The sequence below is a fragment of the Hypanus sabinus genome, chromosome 22, assembly GCF_030144855.1.
Source record: "Hypanus sabinus isolate sHypSab1 chromosome 22, sHypSab1.hap1, whole genome shotgun sequence".
In the NCBI taxonomy this organism is placed as follows: Eukaryota; Metazoa; Chordata; class Chondrichthyes; order Myliobatiformes; family Dasyatidae; genus Hypanus; species Hypanus sabinus.
The window spans coordinates 8,325,143-8,349,187 of record NC_082727.1 but is presented as its reverse complement, the minus strand read 5'-3'; the positions used below and the strand labels follow the sequence as shown (position 1 = coordinate 8,349,187).

The 24,045-nt window shown below is 40.6% G+C and overlaps 1 protein-coding gene across 1 annotated transcript in view; it reads left to right on the top strand.

Annotated features, from left to right (window-relative positions):
- The window catches only part of cfap58 (cilia and flagella associated protein 58), a 269,774-nt gene that overhangs the window by 15,763 nt on the left and 229,966 nt on the right, over positions 1 to 24,045 (top strand). The window contains exon 2 of the mRNA XM_059947010.1: positions 23,470 to 23,751. Coding sequence (XP_059802993.1) covers positions 23,470 to 23,751 — 282 coding nt within the window. The remainder of the gene's footprint in view (positions 1 to 23,469; positions 23,752 to 24,045) is intronic.

Genomic DNA, 24,045 nt, shown 5'->3' with positions numbered 1-24,045 from the left:
AGAAGGCCTGTAACTTCCTGGCATTCTGAAGTAGCTACTTCAAAATTCTTGTAGCAGCAGCTAGAAGTATGTGCATGCTGTCTGGGAACTCTGGCAAGTTTGTACTGGGGAAGCTGCAGAGACTCTCTGTACAGGAACCTATCCCTGTATTCATCTTTTACTGATCATAGTCAATAATTTTAGTAATTCTAGTGCATGTTCCCAAGAATCTGTTCTCCCGGCTTCATTAAACCTTCTCAGGTTACTGGTGCGGCCTTTAAGGTATTAGCAGTATCCCTTGCATTGGAACTCAGGTATAGTTCACCAGGTTGTATCACGCAAGCATGTGGTCTCCACCTGTGTGCTTAGTTTCTATCTAAAAAAAGGGACAATTTTTTGTCTCCATGCATGAATTGTTTCTACATTAGTGGGATCTGGTACACATTGTAATGATCTGAGTCCAGTAGGTTGTATAGTGAGGTTTGGAGTGATTAATCTGCATCCTGCTCATTCTATCCCAAACACAAGAAAATCTGCAGATGCTGGAAATCCAAAGTAACACACACAAAATGCTGGAGGAACACACCAGATCAGGCAGCATCAATGTAAAAGAGTGAACAGTTGACGTTTTGGGCTGAGACCCTTCTTTGGGACTGGAAAGGAAGTGCAGAAGTCAGAGTAAGAAGGTGGAAGGAGGAGAGGAAGAAGTACAAGGTGGCAGGCAAAAGGTGAAACCATGAGGGGGGAGGGGATGAAGTAAAGAGCTGGGAAGTTGATTGGTGAAAAAGATAAATGGCTGGAGAAGGGGGAATCTGACAGAAGAGAACAGAAGACCATGGAAGAAAGGGAAAGGGTAGGAGCACCAGAGGGAGCTGATGGGCAGTTAAGGAGATAAGGGGAGAGAGGGAAATGGAAATGGTGAAGGAGAGAAGGGGCATTAATGGAAGTTAGAGAAATCGATGTTCGTACCATCAGGTTGGAGGCTATCCAGGTGGAACATAATGTGTTGCTCCTCCAACCTGAGTATGGCCTCACCTTGACAGTAGAGGAGGCCATGGACTGATATGTCAGAATGGAAATGAAATAGGTAGCCACAGGGAAATCCCAGTTGTTCTGGTGGATGGAGCGAAGGTGCTTGGCGAAGCGTTCTCCCAATTTATGTTAGGTCTCACTGATAAACAGGAGGCCACATCAGGAACACCGGATACCGTACATGACCCCAGCAGACTAACAGGTGAAGTGTTGCCTCACTTGGAGGACTGTTTGGGGCCCTGAATGGTAATGAGGGAGGATGTGTTGGGGCCATTGTGGCACTTTTTCCGCTTGCAAGGATAAGTACTAGGAGGGAGGAGAGGACAAGGGTATCATGTAGGGAGTGATCCCTGTAGAAAGTGGATAGGGCAGGTGTGTTTAAAATGGAAGATGTGCGGGTGGAGGAAGGGAAGCCTCTTTCTTTGAAGAAGGGCAACATCTCATTTGTTCTGGAATGAAAATTCTCATCCTGAGAGCAGATGCAGCAAAGACAGAGGAACTGAGAGAAGCGGATGGCATTTTTGCAAGTGGCAGGATGGGAAAAGATACATATAGTTCAGATAGCTGTGAGAATGATTGGGTTTATGAAAGGTATCAGTAGATAGACTGTCTTGAGATGGAGAGATTGAGAAAAGGAGAGAGGTGTCGGAAATGGACCAAATAGATTTGAGGGCAGAGTGGAAGTTGGAGGCAAAGTTGATGAAATCGATGAGTTCAGCTAGGTGCAGGAAGCAGCACTGATACAGGCTCCGATGTAGCATAGGAAGCTGGGGAGCAATGCTGGTGTAAGCTTCTACTCTGCCCCCAAATTTACTTCATCCATTTCTGATACCTCTCTTCCTTTTCTCCATCTCTTGTTTCTATCTCTGGAGACAGTGTATCTCAGTGATTCCTAATAGGGGTGGTTACATGTCCTCAGTGCATGTTAGGGGAAATAGAAGTCGTTGGGGGAGTGGGGTGGTAAGTGGCATTCTAACTTGAGACAAGTTAGTAAATCAGGCACTTCCAAAAAAAGGATGAGACACTGGAATACAGGAAGAACCATAGTTCTGCAGGCAGTGAGCACTTGTCATCACAATGTGTCTGAAACTCAGCAATCTCATCCGACCTTACCAACCAAACAGACATTATTGGGGATGCATAAATGAGCAACTAGGGTACCCAACATCTCCCCTTGACTTGTAGCAGAGAACAAGTTTCTGCAATTTAACAGTTGGTAAGATCAGTACACCCTCTTAACTTTCTGTACAGATCAATGGAAAACAGGTCGTGCAACAATAGAGTGCTTTGTGTGTGAGTGTACGCCCTTAACTCCTGGTGGAGTCGTCGGGGTGCCGTCATGACAAGCTTTTTGCACTGACCTTTTTGGTGATTGCTCATCATATGGTGTGTCTTGGGCATCTGAAACCAGGCGGAGCCCATCCCTCTCCATGTTTTTTTTGGAGCCAGCTGGATTTGAACTCGCTCTGAAGTTGAGCGCTGATGCCACAACGCCACTAGCCAGCCAATAGAGTGGCCAGAACCAAAGGGTGAAATAGAGCCAATCAGTGAACCTGCCAACCCTGAGGATTCCTCTTGAGGTGTTCAGTGATCTCGGCTTCACATGTGCAGTCATGAAACGTCTTTGGGGATTATGAGAGCTTACATGATTGGTCAATCATGCTAAATGGAAAAAGTTTATGAAGAGATTCTCTTTTGTAAAGAGTTAAAAACAAATATCAACAGAGAAGCAATCTACAACAAGCTCAAAATGTATATTGAGGTTAGAAGTATCCTGATTAGGAACATGATTTCTTGTACAACAGATGAAGCACCATATCACTAGGTGATAGGTGATATATCACTAGGTTGATATGCTGGTTTAGTGGCATTTATGAAAAAGAAATTCCAAGTCTATTTGCAATCCATTGTGTAATTCCTTGTCAACACCTCACAGCCAAATACCTCAGCCAACGACTATTTTCAAGCATAACTCTTATAATATCTGCTATCAACAAAATTGAAGCTCATCCATTAAATAGCAGAATATTTTGCCAGTTATGCCAAGATAATGATGAAGATTTTGAATGCTAGCTTCTTCACACTGAGTGCATTGGCTGTCAAAAGGCTGCTGCTTAAAATGCCTCTTTGATCTTTTTGACACTGTGGTGGACTGTTTGCTCAAAGTCGACAAGAGCTTGGGAAACAAGTTTGAACATTTATGTGGAGCTGTGGTATACCTAGCAGACAAAGTGAACATTCTAAATAGAGACTGCAGGGTGAGAATTTTAATTTAATCCAGGCAAAAAATGCAGTGTCCTGTTTAATCAGAAATTGGAAATGTATAAGCAAAACATTGGGAGAAGAATGTTCTCATAGTTTCCCTGCATGGAAAAGTTGGGACTCTGTTCCATTTGCAAGGGTACTGCTTACACTAGCAATCACTGAAGAAGAATTTTCAGAATTGATTCAAGGATTTGAATGATCTGGAAATTCCGGATTGGGTAATTGACCCATTTCTCTGCAAGGTGGAAAAACCGGAAGAGAGCTTACAAGAAGAAATTATCAAAATTCAGAACGATGAAGAAGCAAAATTGCAAAAATGCTTTCAAAAATAATCAGCTTTTTAGTGGCTAGACTGTCATATGTAGCTTCCTGGTCTCTGGAGAAAAGCCAAACTGCTCTTCATTGCATTTCCATCCTCTTACCTTGTAGAAAGAGGCTTCCGTGCAGTGAACCACATACAAAAACCAGAAATCACTTGGACATTGTTACACGTGGGGATTTAAGGCTTTTGTTTGTCATAACTTGAACCAGATACTTCAACTCTTGCTAAAAACCCATCAAACTCAATGATCACATTGATGTTGAAGCTGCTGTACAGAGCACAAGTGCTATATAAGCTTGGTTTAAAGGCAAATAAAAATTTAAAGCAGAATCCTTTTTCTCATGTTAGCATATGGTAGACATGTTTTTACACTATCAGGTTGCCGGAAAGTATATTGTGCCTAAGGGGACATTGGCAAGTGTGAAGGTGCTTTAGGGCCTTTGACCTAAAAAAGATTGGGAATTGCTGGTCTACAGATTTTTTTATATATAAACCCTCTGACTATCACAGTTCTTCCTACTTCCCACTCTGTCACTTGTGAAAATGCCATCCACTTCCCTCAGTTCATCTGTCTCCACCACATCTCATCTCAGGATGAGGCTTTTCATTCCAGAACAACTGAGATGTCCTCCTTCAAAGAAAGGGGCTTTCCTTTCTCCACCATCAATACTGCCCTCACCCGCATCTCTTCCATTTCATACATATCTGCTCTCAAACCATCCTTCCACTGCCACACCAAGAAAAGGATTCTTGTCCTCACCTACCACCCCATTAGAGACTGCATCAAGCACATAATTCTCCATAACTTCCAACATCTCCAGGAGGATCCCACCACCAAGTACATCCTTCCCTCACCCCCCCACCCACTTTCCGCTTTCTGCAGGGATTGTTCCCTGTATGACTCCTTTATCCACCTATCCCTCCCTCCTGGTACTTCTCCTTGCAAGCAGAGCATGTGCCACACCTGCCCCTACACCTCCTCCCTCACTACCATTCAGGGCCCCAAACAGTCACTTCACTTGTGAGTCTGTAGAGGTCATCTAGTGTATCCGGTGCTCCCGCTGTGGGCTTCAGTGGGACTACTTCACTGAGCACCTTTGCTTCATCTGCCACAAAAGATTGGGATCACCCAGCGGCCACTCATTTCAATTCTACTTCCCATTCCCATACTGACTTGTCTGTCCGTGCCTCCTCCACTGCCAGGATGAGGCCACTCTCAGGTTGGAGGAGCAACACCTTGTATTCCATCTAGGAAGCCTCCAACCTGATGGCATCAACATTGATTTCTCGATTTTTTTTTCTGGTAATTCCACCCCCCCACCACCACCACCCTGGCCTCCTTCACCATTCACCATTCCTATTTCCCTCTCTCACCTTATCTCCTTACCTGCCCACCACCACCTTTTGGTGCTCCTCCCCCTTCCCTTTCTTCCAGGGTCTTCTATGCTTTCCTATCAGATTTCTCCTTCTCAATTCCTTTATCTCATTCACCAATCAACTTCTCAGCTCTTTACTTCACCCCCTCCCCCTCTCCTGGTTTCACCTATCATCTGCCTCCTTGTACTTCTTCCAAACCTCCCCCAACAACTTCTTCTGACTTTTCCCCTTACTTTCTAGTCCTGAAAATGGCTTCGGCTCCAACGTCGACTGTTTACTGTGTGTTCTGTTTTATCCCTTCACTGACTTGAAAATTAAAATATTCATCATGTTCAATTTGAGGAGCAGTCAGGGTATTATCCCATATTTCTGCTATGTTATTAACAAATTCACAATATCAATCAGAAGTTGCCTGCACAACTGCAGGAAACCAGGATTTCAACCATTTTGTAGTATTAAGTTGGGTGCTGTAGCACTATCCACAGCTCTGAGTTGGACTACTGCTAAATATTATTTCAGAAAAAAAATTATTTAGTATAATGTGAACATGGCAGGTGCCAATTGTAATGGTATTGGATTTGCTGATGGTAAAATTCTAAACTCAAATGATTTTAAGCCCCATTGAATATAAATCGGTATGAGTACTCTCAATAAAGATAAATTATACTGAAATTTTGCCCAGTTTTCAAAAACTATTTTACCTCCCTGTTTTTTTTCCATGGCGAGTTCAGCTGCCGATAACCGCTATTCAAGTGGAGCATCCCTGCTCACTACCAAGAAGATACTTTGAGCTAACAAAATAGTTTAAAACACAGTTCATTTATTTACAGCAGTACATATTTGAATCCTTATGTTATTAAAACACACAGAGGATTTCTGTCTTAAATATTTCTTAATTCTCACAAAGGATTTTTATCTTATCTATAATTATTGAATCATTATCTTGATTCTTGAAACATTATAAATCATTTCCCAACTATAAACTTTATCTGTAACACAAACCACTTCCAAAGCACAAACCATTTCTCAAACATAAAGGATTAAGAATTTCCAAGCTACAGGTACAATTCCTATAATCCAGAGTTCCCAACCTGGGATGCATGGACCTCTCATTTAATGACAAGGTTTCATGGCATAAGAAAGGTTGGGAGAACCTACACCTACACTGCTATAGACCAAGAAAGTATACTAAAGAAGAACAAAGAAGTTGCTCAAAGTTAGAAGATTGGATTCTAGTTTTTCCATGTTTCTTGATGTTCCTTACCCCATTCCTGAAAAGCCTGAAGTGCTCTCTACATTTTTAGCCTTTCCTGCCACTAGGGTGACTTCACACACATGATATTTCTTCACACAAAATGCTGGTGGAACACAGCAGGCCAGGCAGCATCTATAGGGAGAAGCGCTGTCGACATTTCGGGCCAAGACCCTTCATCAGGACTAACCGAAAGGAAAGATGGTAAGAGATTTGAAAGTAGTGGGGGGAGGGGGAAATGTGAAATGATAGGAGAAGACCAGAGGGGGTGAGATAAAGCTAAGAGCTGGAAAGGTGATTGGTGAAAGTGATACAGAGCTGGGGAAGGATCATGGGACAGGAGGCCTCAGGAGAAAGAAAGGAGGTGGGGGGAACACCAGAGGGAGATGGAGAACAGGCAAACGACTAAATATGTCAGGGATGGGGTAAGAAGGGGAGGAGGGGCATTAACGGAAGTTAGAGAAGTCAATGTTAACATTAATGCCCCTCCCCTTCATTTCTATCATTTCACATTTCCCCCTTCACCCACTATTTTCAAATCTCTTACTATCTTTCCTTTCGGTTAGTCCTGACGAAGGGTCTCGGCCTGAAACGTCGACAGCGCTTCTCCCTATAGATGCTGCCTGGCCTGCTGTGTTCCACCAGCATTTTGTGTGTGGTGTTGTTTGAATTTCCAGCATCTGCAGATTTCCTTGAGTTTGATATTTCCTCATATCTTTTTAACACAAATGGTCTAAAGCATTTTTGGTGATATATGGTAGATCTTAGCTAGTTACCATTATTGCTGTAAAGCTAACATGAGTACATAAAACTCTAAATATAAACACATTAGTTATTGATACGTTAAGTAAAATTATCCATTTCTTCTGGAAACTTCCTTGAATGAAGCAACTTAAGAATCAGCTTGTCTGCTTAAAACAACCCAAGTAAAACAACCCATTACATAACCCATCTTGTATTCTTCTTTTGAGCAATAATAAAGCAGTTGCAGCCACTCTTTACAGACAATTGTCTTCAAAATACAGAGCCTATTTGTAAAGCTGTTCTATAGAGAGGGGTTTTTTAACTTCAAGCTGCTTTCCATTTACATTTTAAGAACTGAAGACTGACTTCCATTTATGACTTTAATTTAAACAATGCAGTGTAATTGTAAGTTTATGTACAACTGGTTGTGACCTTTCAAATGGCAGCTGCTATTTGGAAAGCAAGCTTAGCAAACATGAGATAGAAATGAATATCTCTCACAGCGTAACCCTGGTTAATTAAACCCAAAGATGTAATGTTAAAAAGCTCCACCTGGGTAGAGAGAAAACAAGGTTTACTGAATTTTAAAAAAAGAACTTGTGGGGTATTAAAAGCTATGCGAGAGTGAGACACAGCACTGGAAAGTGATAGAAATGCAGCAAACTGATTTCGAAATTAAAGATATAAAACTGTTAAAAGCGGAATTGTTAGTGAGTATCTCTACTCACTTGAAAACCTCACGGTGAAATCCCTGGATGAGAGATGATAACAATAAAAGGCCTATTGAAGCTATAACTAAGCAGCAGCTGCAATGAGACAATATCGGCAGAAATCGGTATCCAAGATCTCTAGCATGTAACCAGGAATTAGTTCTGTTAAATTGCACCAAGGGATTTGGTTAGTTTTTTCTTGTGTTAGTATTGTGAATCAACTATTTCATCCAACGAAACAGGAAAAGAGGAAGATGAGGAATAGGGGATTCCATAGCGAGGGGAACAGACAGGAGGTTCTATCAGCCTGTGCTGCCTCCCAGGTGCCAGTGTACAGGGTGTCTTGAATCGGGTGCAGAGCATTCTGAAGGGAGAGGGTAAACAGCCAGAAGTCTTGGTACATGTTGGTACCAATGACATAGGTAGAAAAAGGGAAGATGTCCTGAAGAGAGAATTATGGGAGTTAGGTAGGAAGCTGAAAAGTAGGACCTCCAGGGTAGTAATTTCAGGATTGCTGCCTGTACCATGTGCTAATGAGCTCAAGAATAGCACGATCAGGCATATTAATGTGTGGCTGAGAGACTGGTGTATGGAGCAAGCCTTCAGATTCCTGGATCATTGGGGGAGGTATGACCTGTACAAAAAGGACAGGTTACACCTGAACCCAAAGGGGTCCAGTATCCTAGCAGGCAGGTTTAATAGAGCTTTTAGAGAGGGTTTAAACTAATTTGGCAGGGGGATGGGAACTGGGGTGATAGGGCTGAGGAAGGGGAAAACAGAAATAAATCAAAAATAGCATGATAGAAAGGACAGGCAGGAGATGAGGCATAATCACAGCCAGTGGGATGAGTTACAGGGCAACAGATGTGCAGTGAAGTTAAAACAGAAAGCAACAAATACTGGACTGCAAGTGTTATATTTGAATGCATTCAGCATAAGAAATAAAATGGATGATCTTGAAATTCAGCTACAGACTGGCAAGTGTGACATTGTGGCCATCTCTGAAACTTGGCTAAAGGATGGCTGGGAGCTGAACGATGGTGTTTTGGAGAGATAGGTTAGTAGGCTGAGGGTGTGGTGTGGCCCTGTGTATAAGAAATAATATTAAATCATTAGAAAGGGATGACACAGGATTGGAAGGTGTAGAGTCTCTATGGGTTGAGTTACGGAATGGCAAGAGTTAAAGAATCTTAATGTCAGTTGTACACAGGCCTCCAAACAGCAGCTGAGGTGTGGATTACAAATTATAGTAGGAGATAGAAAAGGCGTATCAGCAAGGTAATGTCATGATAATCATTGGGGATTTTAACATGAAAGTAGATTGGGCAAACCAGGTCAGTACTTGACCTCAAGAGAGAGAATCTGTAGAATGTCTAAGGGATGGCTTTTTAGGAACAGATTGTTGTCGAGCCCAGTAGGGGATCGGCTATACTGGATCGGGTGTAGTGCAATGATCTGGAGGTGATAAGAGAGCTTAAAGTTAAGGAACCCTTAGGGAACAGTGATCACAATATGATCAAGTTCACTTTGAAATTTGAGAAGGAGAAACTAAATTACAATGTGTCAGTATTTCAGTGGAATAAAGGAAATTACAATGGCATGAGAGGCGAGCTGGCTAAAGTTGATTGGAAAGGGACACTAGCAGGCAGGACAGCAGAGCAGCAATGACTGGAGTTTCTGCACAAAATGAGGGAAGTGTAAGACAGATATATTCCAAAAAAGAAGAAATTTTCGAATCGAAGAAGGGCACTACCGTGGCTGACATGTGGTCAGAACCAAAGTAAAAGCAAAAGAGAGGACATACAAGGAAGCCAAAGCTAGTGGGAAGATAGAGGATTGGGAAGCTTTTAAAAACATGCAGAAGGAAACTAAGAATGTCATGAGGAAGAAAAAGGATGAATTATGAAAGGAAGCTGGCGACTAATATCAAAGAAGATACTAAAAACTTCTTTAAGTATATAAAGGGTAAAAAAGAGTTGAAGGTAGATATAGGACCAATAGAAAATGATGGTAGAGATATTGTAATGAGAAATGCAGAGATGGCAGAGGAACTGAATGTGAATTTGCGTTAGTCTTCACAGTGGAAGACATCTGCAGTATACTGGACATTTAAGAGTGTCAGAGAAATGAAGTATGTGCAGTGAAAATTACAACTGAGGAGGTACTCAGGAAGCTTAATGGTCTGAGGGTGGATAAATCTCCTGGACCTGATGGAATGCACCCTTGGGTTCTGAAGGAAGTACCTGGAGAGATTGTGGAGGCATTAACGATGATCTTTCAAGAATCGATAGATTCTGGCATTGTACTGGATGACTGGAAAACTGCAGATGTAACTCCAGTATTTAAGAAGGGTGGGAGACAGCAGAAAGGAAACTATAGACCTGTTAGCCTGACATCAGTGGTTGGGACGTTGTTGGAATTGATTGATAGGGATGAGATTATAGAGTACCTGGAGGCACATGACAAGATAGGCTAAAGCCAGCATGGTTTCCTGAAAGGAAAATCCTGCCTGACAAACCTGCAATTTTTTGAGGAAATTACAAGCAGGGTAGACAAATGAGATGCAATAGATGTGGTGTACTTAGATTTTCAGAAGGCCTTCGACATGAGGCTGCTTAGCAAGAGAAAACCCCATGGAATTACAGGGCAGTTACTAGCATGGGTGGAGCTGATTGGCAAAAAGCAGAGAATGGGAATAAAGGGATCCTATTCTGGCCGGCTGTCGGTTACCAGTGGAGTTCCACAGGGGTCAGTGTTGGGACCGCTGCTTTATACGATGTATGTCAATGATTTGAACTATGGTATTAATGGATTTGTGGCTAAATTTGCCAATGATACAATGATAGGTGGAGGAGCGGGTAGTGTTGAGGAAACAGAGAGCCTGTAGAGAGAGGGACTTAGATAGTTTAGGCAAATAGGCAAAGAAGTGGCAAATTAAATACAATGTTGGAAAGTGTGTGGTCATGCACTTTGGTGGAAGAAATATAACTGGCAGACTATTATTTAGATGGGGAGAGAATTCAAAATGCAGAGACACAAAAGAACTTGGGAGTCCTTGTGCAGGATACCCTAAAGGTTAACCTCCAGGTTGAGTTGGTGGTGAAGAAGGCAAATGCAAGTGCATTCATTTCTAGAGGTACAGAATATAAGAGCAGGGATGTGATATTGAGGCTTTATAAGGCACTCGTGAGTATTGTGTGCAGTTTTGGACTCCTTATTTTAGAAAGGATATACTGGAATTGGTGAGGGTTCAGAGAAGATTCATGAGAATGGTTCCAGGTATTAAACAGTTAATGTATGAGGAATGTCTGGCAGCTCTTGGGCTGTATTCCCTGGAGTTCTGGAGAATGGGGGGTTGTGGGTGGCTCATAGAAACATTCCAAATGTTAAAAGGCCTGAACTTCCCATGGTAGGGGAGTCTAGGACAAGAGGGCACGACTTCAGGATTGAAGGATGTCAATTTAGATCAGAGATGCAGAGAAATTACTTTAGTCAGAGGGTGATAAATCTGTGGAATTCGTTGCCAAGGGCAGCTATGGAGGCCAAGTCTTTGGGTGTATTTAAGGCTGAGATAGGTTCTTGGTTAGCCAGGGCATCAAAGGGTACGGGGGAGAAAGCAGGAAAGTGGGAATAACAAAGAATTGGATCAGCCCATGATTGAATGGCAGAGCAGACTCGATGGGCCGAATATGGAAATAAGAAAAAGATGGCGAACCATCCAAGATGAAGAACCCGTACAGGAACGAATTGTTTCATGATGTAGAGGATTTCATACAGTTGGATGTACAAGTTTATCTTCATTCAAAGGATCTGAATGTGATTTTCTGCAAGAACTGATTATTTTTGCAAAGACTTTAAGTTACTGAATAAGATTTACTTTGTTTAAAAGTTGTGATGCTGGAGAATTGACATGAAAGGAGTTGAGCTGTACAGATATGTAAGTTTTGAATCTGAATTTGAAGTTTTGAATTGACTGGAACTAAAACTAAAATTAACCATAATAATAGGAATTCAATTAGTTTTCAAACTAACTAGGGGAAAAAACTGGCATAACGAAGGTTATTGCAATGAATATCACTGATTCTAACTAACCAGGAATTTGTTTTTTTTTGTTGATCTCTGAGCTTTGGAACCTAACAGAATGTTAGAATTTTGAATTGTTCTTACTCATGTAAATATTTTGTAAATCTTGTTTTCTTTATATAAACAAAACTTACTTCCTAAAGTGTGTCTTTTCTATTCACTGCCTCCTTCCAATATCTAGAGCTTCTGGTGGCCCACTAGCACTTAGTGTAGTACTATGTAATTTGATTTTTCTCATAAAGAGTATGGCGACCAGTCACATGAGATAGGACACGGGCTACACAGGTGTTATATAAAACGTGGTAAGCCTGCCAGGAGGCAGTGTATTAGATAACCAGTAACACACTGATTAGTATAAAAAATGCCAAAAAAATCTTATTGTTCAAACTCAGTTATTCAATGACCTACACTGAAAGAAAATGGAAGCCATAGAAGAAAAGGGTGTCAAAAGCCAAATGCTGTTTTAGTCAATGTCATAATAGGAACAGAAAAAGAGGAAGAAGTTCTAGACTTTCTAAAAGAATATGGCTCAGTTGCCAGGGTTATTCCTCTAACTGACCCCAGTGCAGAATTTCCTAAGTCCCTCATAGTAGAGTACAATTTTGGTTCTGCCGTGCAAGATCTCCAGCTGTTGCTACCATAGGCTCCAAAAATTTCCATGTAGTTACTTTAGCCAGTGTTTACACACAGAAAGTTGAAAAAGACACCACTCAAGCTTACTTTGGTGAGTTGAAAACCTTAACAGAGCACAGTGGGAAAGATCATGACGAAATCCCAAGAGAGATGTTAATGCAGATCCGCAAAAGCCTTACTTTTGACAGTAGGGAAGTTGTCACTGTTCAAACTGCTGAAGATGTACATAACAAGATCACAACTCTTCAATTCAGAGCAGACTCCTCTAATAATAACCAGCCAGAAACTAGCAGCTCTAGCTGCTAGGCAGAATAACTCAATCCCTGTAATACAACAAATGGAGTTGCAGTGAGTTCATCCCTTTCTCCCAATGATCTAAACCCTCCAGATATTCAAAGAGTCGTAGTCAAGCACATTGTGCGCAGTAATGACTTGATGGCTTATGACAATCCACCAGTAAGGATCTGAACTTTTTTCTGGTAGAACCCCTAGTCCATCTAATAAGGTGTATTATGAGACTTGCTGTACTAATGTTAACTGTTCTTGCAAGATTCAAGAGTGTCTGATCTTCATAGAACACAGAAAATATGTGGAAGTATTCTTCCACCAGCTTCTGACATCATCAAGTCAATAAACCCTGGAGCTTCACCCGCTGTTTACGTACAACTCCTAGATTCAGCTTTTGCCACCATGGAAGATAATGATGTATTGTTTGCCAAATCCATGAACACAGTACAAAACACGGTTGAAAAGCCATCTTGCTACCTACAGAGGCTACAAGTAACATTGACATTGACTATAAAGTGAGGCGTAGCTGCTAAATCTGAGATTAAGAAGCATCTTTTAAAGTAATTTTGTAGGGGATGTTGGGATCACTCCCCAGTGTTAGAATAGAAACTAGAACAGTGAAAACAAAACCCGCTATCGTTTACCAAATTAATGACATTTCTATGCACCGAAGAAGACAAGCGTGCTTCCAGAACCGCATGCATGAAGCTGCATGTAGGGACAGCCACACAGCATGCCTTATGCAGTCTCAGACTGCTGGTGACTGTAAAGATGATGATGTAGCACAGCTAATTTCAGTTACTTCTGAACTGACTAAATGAATCGCTGAGCTTCAAAGTCAACGAGCTACTCTACAGACTAGGAAACAGCAGAAGGTAAAAGTGATCTGTAAAACAGCAAGCGATAAGCCACCAAAAGAAGAGGCTGACATAAAGGATAAACAAGAGTCCACAACCACTTACAAACAGCCAAGTGTTAAACCAAAACCTTGCTACTGTTTCAAATGTGGCGAAGGTGGGCACATATCCAGACTTTGCTGCTATGAACCCAATCTGGCATTAATAGCAGAAAACAGAATACAGCTTGAGAAGAGACAGAGTGAATGGGAGTCATGTCATGGTACACTTAAGCCTCATTCTATTTTTTTGGAATTTATTTTTTTTATTGAAGTTCATCATCAAACAAACATTTCCATAAGATGTATTTCAGACCTTGTACATATATATTATATAATCATATATATCACAGATCTCCACAAAGTATTTATCTGAGGTATACACTTATAGAAAAGAGCAGAAATAAAAACAAGCAAAAGGAAAAAACTATGTACAAGTAGGGGGTGATATTTTTTTTAACAACATATTCATTGATTTGTTAGAATAAAATCAGGCCTATGAGGCATTATGTAGTTAAACCATTTTTCCCAGTATGAATCAAATTGTTCCAACTTATGACTAACAGATGCTGTTATTCTCCATTTTGTAAATGTCCATTTTAATTTCCATCCATGTATTTAAAGTTGGGCTCTCCTGTGATAACCATTTCCTAGTAAGAGTCTTTTTACCAACAGTATATTCATTAAATATTTATCTCTTTTCAACCATTCTTGAGGAATATATCCAAAATATATGGTCTTACTCTCTAAGGGTATTTCACATTTAAAGGTGTCTTGTAGGGCATTGTGTATCCCCAACAGGGCAGTCCCAAAAAATATGGTAATGATTTGCATTTTGTGAGAATGCATCTTGAAGTTTACTGAAAGTCATCCATTGAACTCGGGTGATGCGGATGAAGGTAGCACTGATATTGTGCAAGCTGTATATGTGAATGGTCTTACACAACAAACAGAACCTGCTGCAGATGTTCCCATTGTGTATGTTCAATCCAAGCTCCATACCAGACAGTTACACATAAGATCAGTGTGGGGGATTACCAGTCATTTCTCATCTCTCTGATGCTGAGATTACAGACTTCCAGTTAGCAGATCCTTGTATTAGGGATATCATCAAGCAGATGGAAACTGGAGAAAAACCATCCCCTTCAGTCAGAAACTCAATCCACAGACTACCCTACCTTCTCAGAGGATAGGATCGTCTAGAGCTAAAAGATGGAATTCTGTTTAGGAAAAGATTAACCGGAGATCAAACAACATACCAGCTTGTTTTACCTGGAATATTTCAATCTGAGGTACTTAAAAAGTTTCAGGATGACTTTGGTCATATGGGTATTGACTGTATCCTGGACTTGGTCAGAAACCGATTCTATTGGCCCAAGATGGCTGCTGCTGTGGAACACACAATTAAAAATGCGGTCGATGCATAAGAAGAAAGACCTTGTTTGAGAAAGCTGCTTTGTTGTGAGTACTTGTCCCTCGCCACTGGTCTGTATGGACTTTCTTACATTAGAACCTGATCAAAGTAATGCAAAAGATATGTTAGTAATAAGTGATCATTTTACTAAATATGCTAAGGCTATTTCTACACCTAAGCAAAAAGCCAAGAAGTGCCTACGGGAGCATTTCATCTCACATTATGGTTATTCTGAGTACCTACACAGTGATAGAAGGTGTGACTTTGAATCCCACTTGATTAAAGAACTGCGTGAGATAATTGGAATTCAAAAAGTCAGAACTATACCCCATATCATCCCAGAGGAAATCTTGAGGTGAGGTTTAACGGGACCCTCCTGAATATGTCGGGAACCCTGGAGTTGAAAGGTAAAAGTCACTGGCAAATATTTGTGAAACCCCTTGTCCATGCTTGTAATTGTACTAGGAATGAGACAACTGGCTTTAGTCCATATGAGTTGATGTTCAGAAGACAACACAGACTTCCAGTTGACTTAGCTATCGGACTACCCTTGAAGGATAAATTTGGTACATCACAGTCTTGGTATGTACAAAATATGAAATCTCATCTTGATGAAAACTTCAAGATAGCTACAAGGAAGTCACAGAAACAAGACCAGATATGATAAACTTATGACAGCTTCAGAGTTGAAAGAAGGAGACTGAGTGCTAGTAAGGGAGGTGTACCCTCAAGGTAAAAACAAACTTGCCGATAAGTGGGAAGAAATAGTCTATGTAGTGGTGAGAACAAGTTGGTGATCTGCCTGCCTACAAGATATGTCCTGAAAACCAGTCTGGGCCCATACAAACATTACATAGGGATCTATTTCTCACTTGTGGAATTTTGCCTTCTGAAGACAATGAACAACTTCCTCCTGTCCCTGTTTGCAAGTACACAACTCGTAGGAGTACTAAGAATGAACAGTTGGTTGAAGGGGAAGAAAATCCAATTGACTCTGAAGAGTACGAGGATGAAGTTTATTATTTCAGTCCAAGACTTGACATTGCAGATGAACCTTCTAAGGGTTGAGAAACTTGTAAACAGTTACACCGAATAATTGTGATCTCCAACCCAAGCCCAAACTAGCCACTTACAAACACTCCAGTTACAGACCCAGTGCTGGAATCCCAAAGAAATGCAAGTTACTTACCTGATGTAGAGGAATTCACTGTAGAAAATAACTTGCCTGTCAGTCCTGAAGTAAAACCCAGTAGAAGAAACAGTAACTGAGGAAATGTTAGGATGCTATTCATTAACTTATAGCTCAGCATTTAATACCATCATTCCCACACTCCTGATTGTGAAGTTGCAGTACCTGGGCCTCTGTACCTCCCTCTGCAATTGGATCTTTGACTTCCTAACCAGAAGACAACAGTCTTTGTGGATTGATGATAACAAATCCTCCTCGCTGACGATCAACACTGGTGCACCTCAGGGTTGAGTGCTTAGCCCACTGTTCTACTCTATGTATACACATGACTGTGTGGCTAGGCATAGCTCAAATACCATCTATAAATTTGCTGATGATACATCCATTGTTGGTAGAATTTCAGGTAGTGACAAGAGGGCATACGGGAGTGAGATATGCCAACTAGTGGAATGGTGCCGCAGCAACAACCTGGCACTCAACGTCAGTAAGATGAAAGAGCTGATTATGGACTTCAGGAAGGGTAAGATGAAGGAGCACATACCAATCCTCTTAGAGAGATCAGAAGTGGAGAGAGTGAGCAGCTTCAAATTACTCAGTGTCAAGATCTCTGAGGATCTAACTTGATTCCAACACATTGATGTAGTTATAAAGAAGGCAAGACAGCAGCTATACTTTATTAGGAGTTTGAAGAGATTTGGCATGTTAACAAATACACTCAAAACCTGCTATTGTACCATGGAGAGCATTCTGACAGGCTGCATCACTGTCTGATATGGAGGGGCTACTGCACAGGACCGAAAGAAGCTGCAGGAAGTTGTAAATCTCGTCAGCTCCATATTGGACACTGGCCTACAAAGCACTGAGGACATCTTCAGGCAGTGGTGTCTCAGAAAGGCAGTGTCCCTTATTAAGGATGTCCAGCACCCAGGGCATGCCCTTTTCTCACTGTTACCATCAGGTAACCATCAGGAAGTCTGAAGGCACACACTTAGTGAATCAGGAACAACTTCTCTCCCTTGGCCATCAGATTCCTAAATGGACATTGAAGCTTTGCACGTTACCTCACTTTTTTTTAATATACAGTATTTCTGTTTTTGCATATTTTTAAAATCTATTCAATATACATAATTGATTTACTTATTTATTATTATGTTTTATTTTATTTTTCTCTCAATGCTAGATTATGTATTGCATTGAACTGTTGCTGCTAAATTAACAAATTTCATGTCACATGCTAGTGATGATAAACCTAATTCTGATTCTGATTCAGCGTGTCCTACCTGACGAAAGAAACCTTGATATTTATTCAATCTGAGATTCGACAAGAAAAAGAGACACGGGATGAAGTGTTGACTAGAAAAGATACGATAAATGAAAATTCTCACAAAGAAGAGCCTGAACTTAGAAGGTCTTCTAGACCCAGAGAAAAACCTTGAACTCTAACATATCCTGAGCTAGGAAATCCTATGGCAATAATAGTTCAGTCTCTTTTCCAAGCTCTGAATTTAGCTATTGTAGAGCCACTTCCAGATTTCACAAATGTTGAACACCCCAAACCGGGGGTCGGCAACCTGCGGCTCCCGAGCCATTTGTGGCTCTTTCACCTCTGTGCTGCGGCTCCCTGTGGCTTTGGGAAATAATTGGTCAGTATTTAATTAAAATGTATTTTATGTTAGTTTGTTAGCTTTTGAAATGTAATTATGGTGATCTTGTACATTTCCTGCCACATCCGAAACGGCTCACAATTAGCCGGCATTCCGGCTAAGGGAGATAGCCTACGGGGGTTTGTGAGTACGCGTCTTTTGCAGCATCTGCGTCCATGGGGGCTGGGTTGAGGGAGGCTTAAAAGCAAGGCTGTTTAGTTCGAATAAAGCTATCTTTGACTGCAGTTTACTGACACCGCTACAACGTGTTTTTATCGCTGGCTGTCCAGACGGAAGGTGCTGAAACGCTTTGTCGCGTGTCTGGAAGAAGTGAAAACTTTCCTGGGCAGCAAAGGGCTCACCTTTCCTGAGCTGGAACAGCCAGAGTGGCTGGAAAACCTACACTTCATGGTAGACATGACAGCGCACCTGAACACGCTGAACACAGCTCTTCAGGGGAAAGGACGTACAGCCCTGCACATGTTGGAGGATGTTTTGGCATTCGAGCGCAAGTTGACAGTGCTTGCCAGAGATTTACAGAAAGGCACTTTGTCTCACTTCCCCAATTTGAGAGAGTTCAAACAAGGTCACGACATGATAATTTCGGAGTATTTACATTCTGCAATCATCGCAATGCAAACATCGTTTGGGAAACGCTTCTGTGAGTTCAGAGAGGTAAAAAACACATTATCCTTCCCGGTCACTCCCTTAAGCATCGATCCTTCCCTACTGAATACGACTGCATTGGCAGGTGTGAGTCAACCTGATCTTGAGATGGAACTGGCCGACATAGCCGACAAAGACATATGGGTGTCCAAGTTTAGACGCTTGACAGCAGACCTTGAAGATGTTGCCCGTCAGAAGGCCGTTCTTGCTCAGAAACACAAATGGAGTGATATTGAAAACCTCACAGATGACAGCTTGCGATCCTGTGTAAAGATGAAGGTGACATCATACAGCCCTGATGTGCAGACGCTGTGCGCTGAGGTCCAGGAGCAGAAATCCCATTAACCAAGTATGATAAATATTTTAATTGCCTATTATTTTACTTATATTCATATTTTTTCATAGTTCAGTGAAATAGTCCTTTTATTTTTCAGGTTGACAGCTGGCTGACGTTATTTTTGGTTTGCTGCTGGCGGAAAATTTAAGTTCGGCGTTTTTCATAAATACAAGAAGGACTCAAATAGACATTGAATATTTTACTTAAAAGTAACTTTCAACCCAACGTCTTTTTTTCGGAGTTCAAAATGTTTTTGTTGCATGCAGAAATGTAATTTCGTTTTCTCTGCAGGAGTTCATCAATTTCATAAATGCAACACATTATAGTTTGTTTATACATAGCATAAAGGCAAAAAAAAACGTTGTATGCAGTGTTATTTCATTTTAAATGTCAAACGGGTTTTGCGGCTCCCAGTGTTTTCTTTTCTGTGGGAAACGGGTCCAAGTGGCTCTTTCAGTGGTAAAAGTTGCTGACCCCTGCCCCAAACCCATTACAGTGTAACTTGTAGCCGTGTGCAAAAGGACTTGCATAAATTCAAAGGGGGAGGATGTAACCTGGCTTAATTAAAACCAAAGATGTAATGTTAAAAATCTCCATCTGTGGAGGGATGAAAACAAGGTTCACTGAATTTAAAAGAAAGAACTTGGGGGGGAGAAAGTGAAGCAAGAATGAGGTGTGGCTGATGCAGTGTGGGTAAACGAGAGAAATGCAGCGAACTATTAGAAATTAAAACTCTAAAACCGTTAAAAGTGGAAATAGTGTTATGTATGTCTATTTTCTTGAAACCCTCATGGTGAAACCCCTGGAGGAGTGATGATAGTGATAAAAGATCTATTGAAGCTACGGCTATAACAAGCAGCAGGTGTAACAAGGCAATATCGGCAGAGACGAATGTCCAAGATCTCTACCATGAAACCAGTAATTAGTTCTGTTAAATCATACCAAGGAATTTGGTCAGGGTTTTTTTTTGCTTAAGTATTATGAATCAACTTTCTGTGGATGATCAACTATTTCATCCAACAGAACAAGAACAAGATGGCGAGCCACTCAAGATGAAGAAGCAGCGTGGGAACAAAATGTTTCATGGCATAGAGGATTTCATACGATCAGATGTGCAAGTTTATTTTCATTTGAAGGATCTGAATTTGATTTTCTGCAAGAACTAATTATTTTTGCAAAGACTTTGATTAGTTACTGAATGAGATTTACTCTGTTTACAAGTTAAGATGTTGGAGAATTGTGGTGAAAGGAGCTGCAATTGATACATAATTTCAGTTTGTAGATGACATACTGACTGGAACTGAAACAGAAGTTAACCATAATACTTAAGAATAGGAATTAAATTAGTTTTCTAATTAACTAAAGGAAAAAGGGGAAAGGTTAGTCTGTAAAACTTTGAATAGGGACTAATCTAATCTAGATCTAATTAAAGAAATTGGAAGAACAAAAATTATTCTAATGAATATCACTGATTCTAACTAAACAGAAACTTGGTTTTGGTGATATCTGAGATTTCAAACCTAACAGAATGTTGGAATTTTGAATTGTTCTTATGTAAATATTTTCTATATCTTTTTTTTATATAAACAAAACTTTCTTCCAGAAGTGTGCTTTCTACTCACTGCCTCCTTCCAATATCTAGAGCTTCTGATGGCTTACTAGCACCTAGTGTAGTGCTATGTAATTTGATTTTTCTCATACGGAGTGCGGTGATCAGTCACATGAGTTAGGACAAGTGCTACACAGGTGTTACAACAGGATAGCACAAGTACACACAATTGATTCTACTGTTCACTCTAAGCACATTGTAGTGTCTCAAGGCTACATATATATATATATGTGTGTGTGTATATATATGTATATATACATGTATGTATATATGTATGTGTGTGTGTATAATATGTATGTATCACTTTTCTCTAGTTAGCTACTATTATTTATATTTTATACTTCAAGTTTTGCTACAGAGTGTATGCACTTCCTGAGTCTAATATTTTAGATTTAAGAGAACAAGAATCAAAAGTTAATATAGTTGCACACTAGCTCTGTTGCTGTGCATTATAAAAGAGTTCAGTTGCAGCACAGAACACTGGTACACCCTTGCAAGTTTCTGGTCTTGGCATTGAATTCTGCCTTATCTAGAGTCAGGTGTCAAGTGTCAGTTATTTCTTCTACTTCTGAAAGAAATCTTTCTTATCTGGAGTCAGATGTCACATGTCAGAGATTTCTTATACATCTGAATGAAATCTCTCTCAAGGGCTCAGCAACAATTCAGGGCTTGCTAAGTACTTTAATCATTAGAATGTACCTTGTCCAGGTACCAGCTTTCCATGTTCTCACATAGTATTTTGATTCTAACTCTTCCATAATCAGACACTACAGTAAAACAGATAGCATCATCTTTACTTCTCCACGTGTTGGATGAGAGTACTGTCAACCTACATGCTCATCACCAAGGATATTCATGAATAAGTCCAGCACTGAATCAATAATAACAGTGGTTCCTCCTTCAACCTACATCACATCATTGATGGTCTGGGCTTATTAAGCTTTTCTGCTCTCTACTGATATTCATTTACTAATACTACATTAACATCCTTGAGGGCTTCTGTCAGCAATGCTTGTGTTAAATTCTGGAATTCAAGTGACTTACAAATGGAGTATCAGTGATGGAGGAAGATGAAGTGGACGAACCTGGGGACGGCCTGCAGATGCCAATGTAGCACATCATCCTCATGTTTTAAATGACTCGTTGATCAACTTGCCCTCTGGCACTCTAGAGCATAGTTGAGACTCAAGCGTATTGTTATCAAAACTGGGATATACTGTATCTCACAAACTATCCTGTACCTGAATCACTGTTACATCTCTTTTCCTTTCGTTAACTTGAATAGCATCCTGTGTCGTGGTTTTCCCATCTCCCCTGCAATTTCTGGTCTCACCTGTATGGGCTACAAAAGTATTACCTGTTTGATAGGATGCTCCAGTGTTACTTTTCAGATCTCCATAAGTGCCCCAGACATGGTGCAGTTCATCAATTCCTCCCACTGACCAGCTCTTCAGCACTTAATCTAAAGGGTATGACTACTTCTGAAAAATCCTCCCACTACAGTGTCTGAATCTTTGACTCCAGCTCTTCAACTCCAAGCTGAACTTCTTGAATATTAGACACTTAACATAGAACAGTGCAACACAGTACAAGCCCTTTGGTGCACCTTGTATTACCGACTTTTTATCCTATTCTAAGATCAATCTAACCCTTCCCTCCCACATAGCCCTCCATTTTTCATTCATCTGTGTGCCTATCTAAGAGTCTCTTAAATACCCCACTCTGTGTAAAAACTCTCCTATCTGACACCCTCCTATACTTTATTCTTACTTACTGCCCATAATGCTGCTGACGTCTAGGCCAGCAATGGAAGTCCTCCATCTTTGCCAGTGTTCAGGGCTTCCTTCATCATGTCAGTAGCTTCTTCTCAGTTTTGATCATTGTTAGTTATGCAAGTCCTGGGTGGAGATTCAGGAATACCATCACATTCTGGTGCAGAAGGATGCTTCATTTAAGTTTCCATAATAATTTTGTTTTACCATTTAGGGTAGTTATCCCTGAGCTGAATCCCAAAGCTGAAGCACCGGTGCATCACTCTCAGTCTGGCCTCTATATTTTGACCTGTTTAGTATGGGTGATCCTACCAAGAGCCAAAGCATAAAGCCCTGACTCCAGCCAACATGGCTCTCTGGGTTATTGAGGCACACAAGGCTCCAATCCAATGACGTTTGTGATCCTTTTGGAGGCTACTTCCCTCTACTCACCTTAAAAATTATGCCATTTCCACCTTAAGATAAAAGCACTGGCTGTCTACTCTATCTTTGCCTCTTATCGACTTCTATCCCTAATCGTGCTGAAGATATAGTCATCACAGAACACAATGATTTCCAACAGCTCCCACATACTTCATTTATCGAATTTATCTAATTTATTTAATCCTTTAAATATAAAGCCAAATTATTGCTCTTGGTTCTCCATAGTACCTCACTCACCTAAGTTCACAGTCTGTGACAGATTTAGTAGGTTTCAAAGACACATACCCAGGTACCACAAGATCTGAGTCAGTTAACCAGTTCCAGTTTCTTACCTAATTTCCTGTGAGACAAGCAAGCTACTAGCCTATCACTTTATGCTACTTATTTACCACAGAAAATGAAAGGTGTTATATAAATAAGTTCTTGTTGCTGGCAGGCTGGAGGCAGCCAACTGCCAAGTAAAGTTAATCAGGAAAAGCATTAAGAAATACCTAACTTGGTGAGATTTATGAAATAACACAAGAAAACAAAGATATAGATGCATCTTTTGAGCACATCAAATAAGCTGACTTCCTTGTGGCAGTATGATTTAAATGAAGAGCTTTAGGTTGCTCTTCTGGTCTTCCTTCCCGGGGTATCTGCATTTACATTATGGAAGTTCTTCATCCATAGATGTTAAGTTTACGCAATAAATTCCTAAAGATGGTAAATATATTCCGAGAGACAACTGGACATAATAATGAAGAGAGAACATGCTGATAATTATTTCTGCTTGAATCGTGGATGTCTGTAAATAATCTAAAATGCTAATGTTCTTTCCTGTTGCTCTTCTGCAGGAACAGGCAGAGAAGGGAATGAAGGAGGATAATGCCTTTGAAGCACTGGACCATGATGTTCAAGAGGTCCTTAATGAGCTCATGGGAGAGGAGGGACTTGAGAAATTTCGTGTTGAATATGAAAAGCTGCATCGGGCCCTCAAAAAATCTCATGAAAATGAAAAACGTTTGATGTCAAAGTGCAAGGAACTAAATGCTGAGATCGTTGCAAATTCAGCTAAAATGACAACTGCTCTTAAACTTTCACAAGATGACCAGTCAACCATAGATTCCTTAAAACAGGTGAGTTTTTTTTTACTTTTCTTTATGTTGGAATGTGATGGTACCTGTGCAGATTCTAATTTTCAGCAGTTAGAAAGTACCCAGAAATTGACACATCCCCCTTGTACATAAATTATTAACCAGGATGGGTTTTTTTGTTTGAAAGATTGCCATTGGCCTATTTCTCCAGGTGTTTAGATTTTATATATCACATTATCATCGTTGTTCCTCCTAGTTGCAATATATACGGTAAAACTCTGATAATGTGTTCAGAAATTCTAAGGTACTGTACAACATCTGGTTCATTCATTAGTT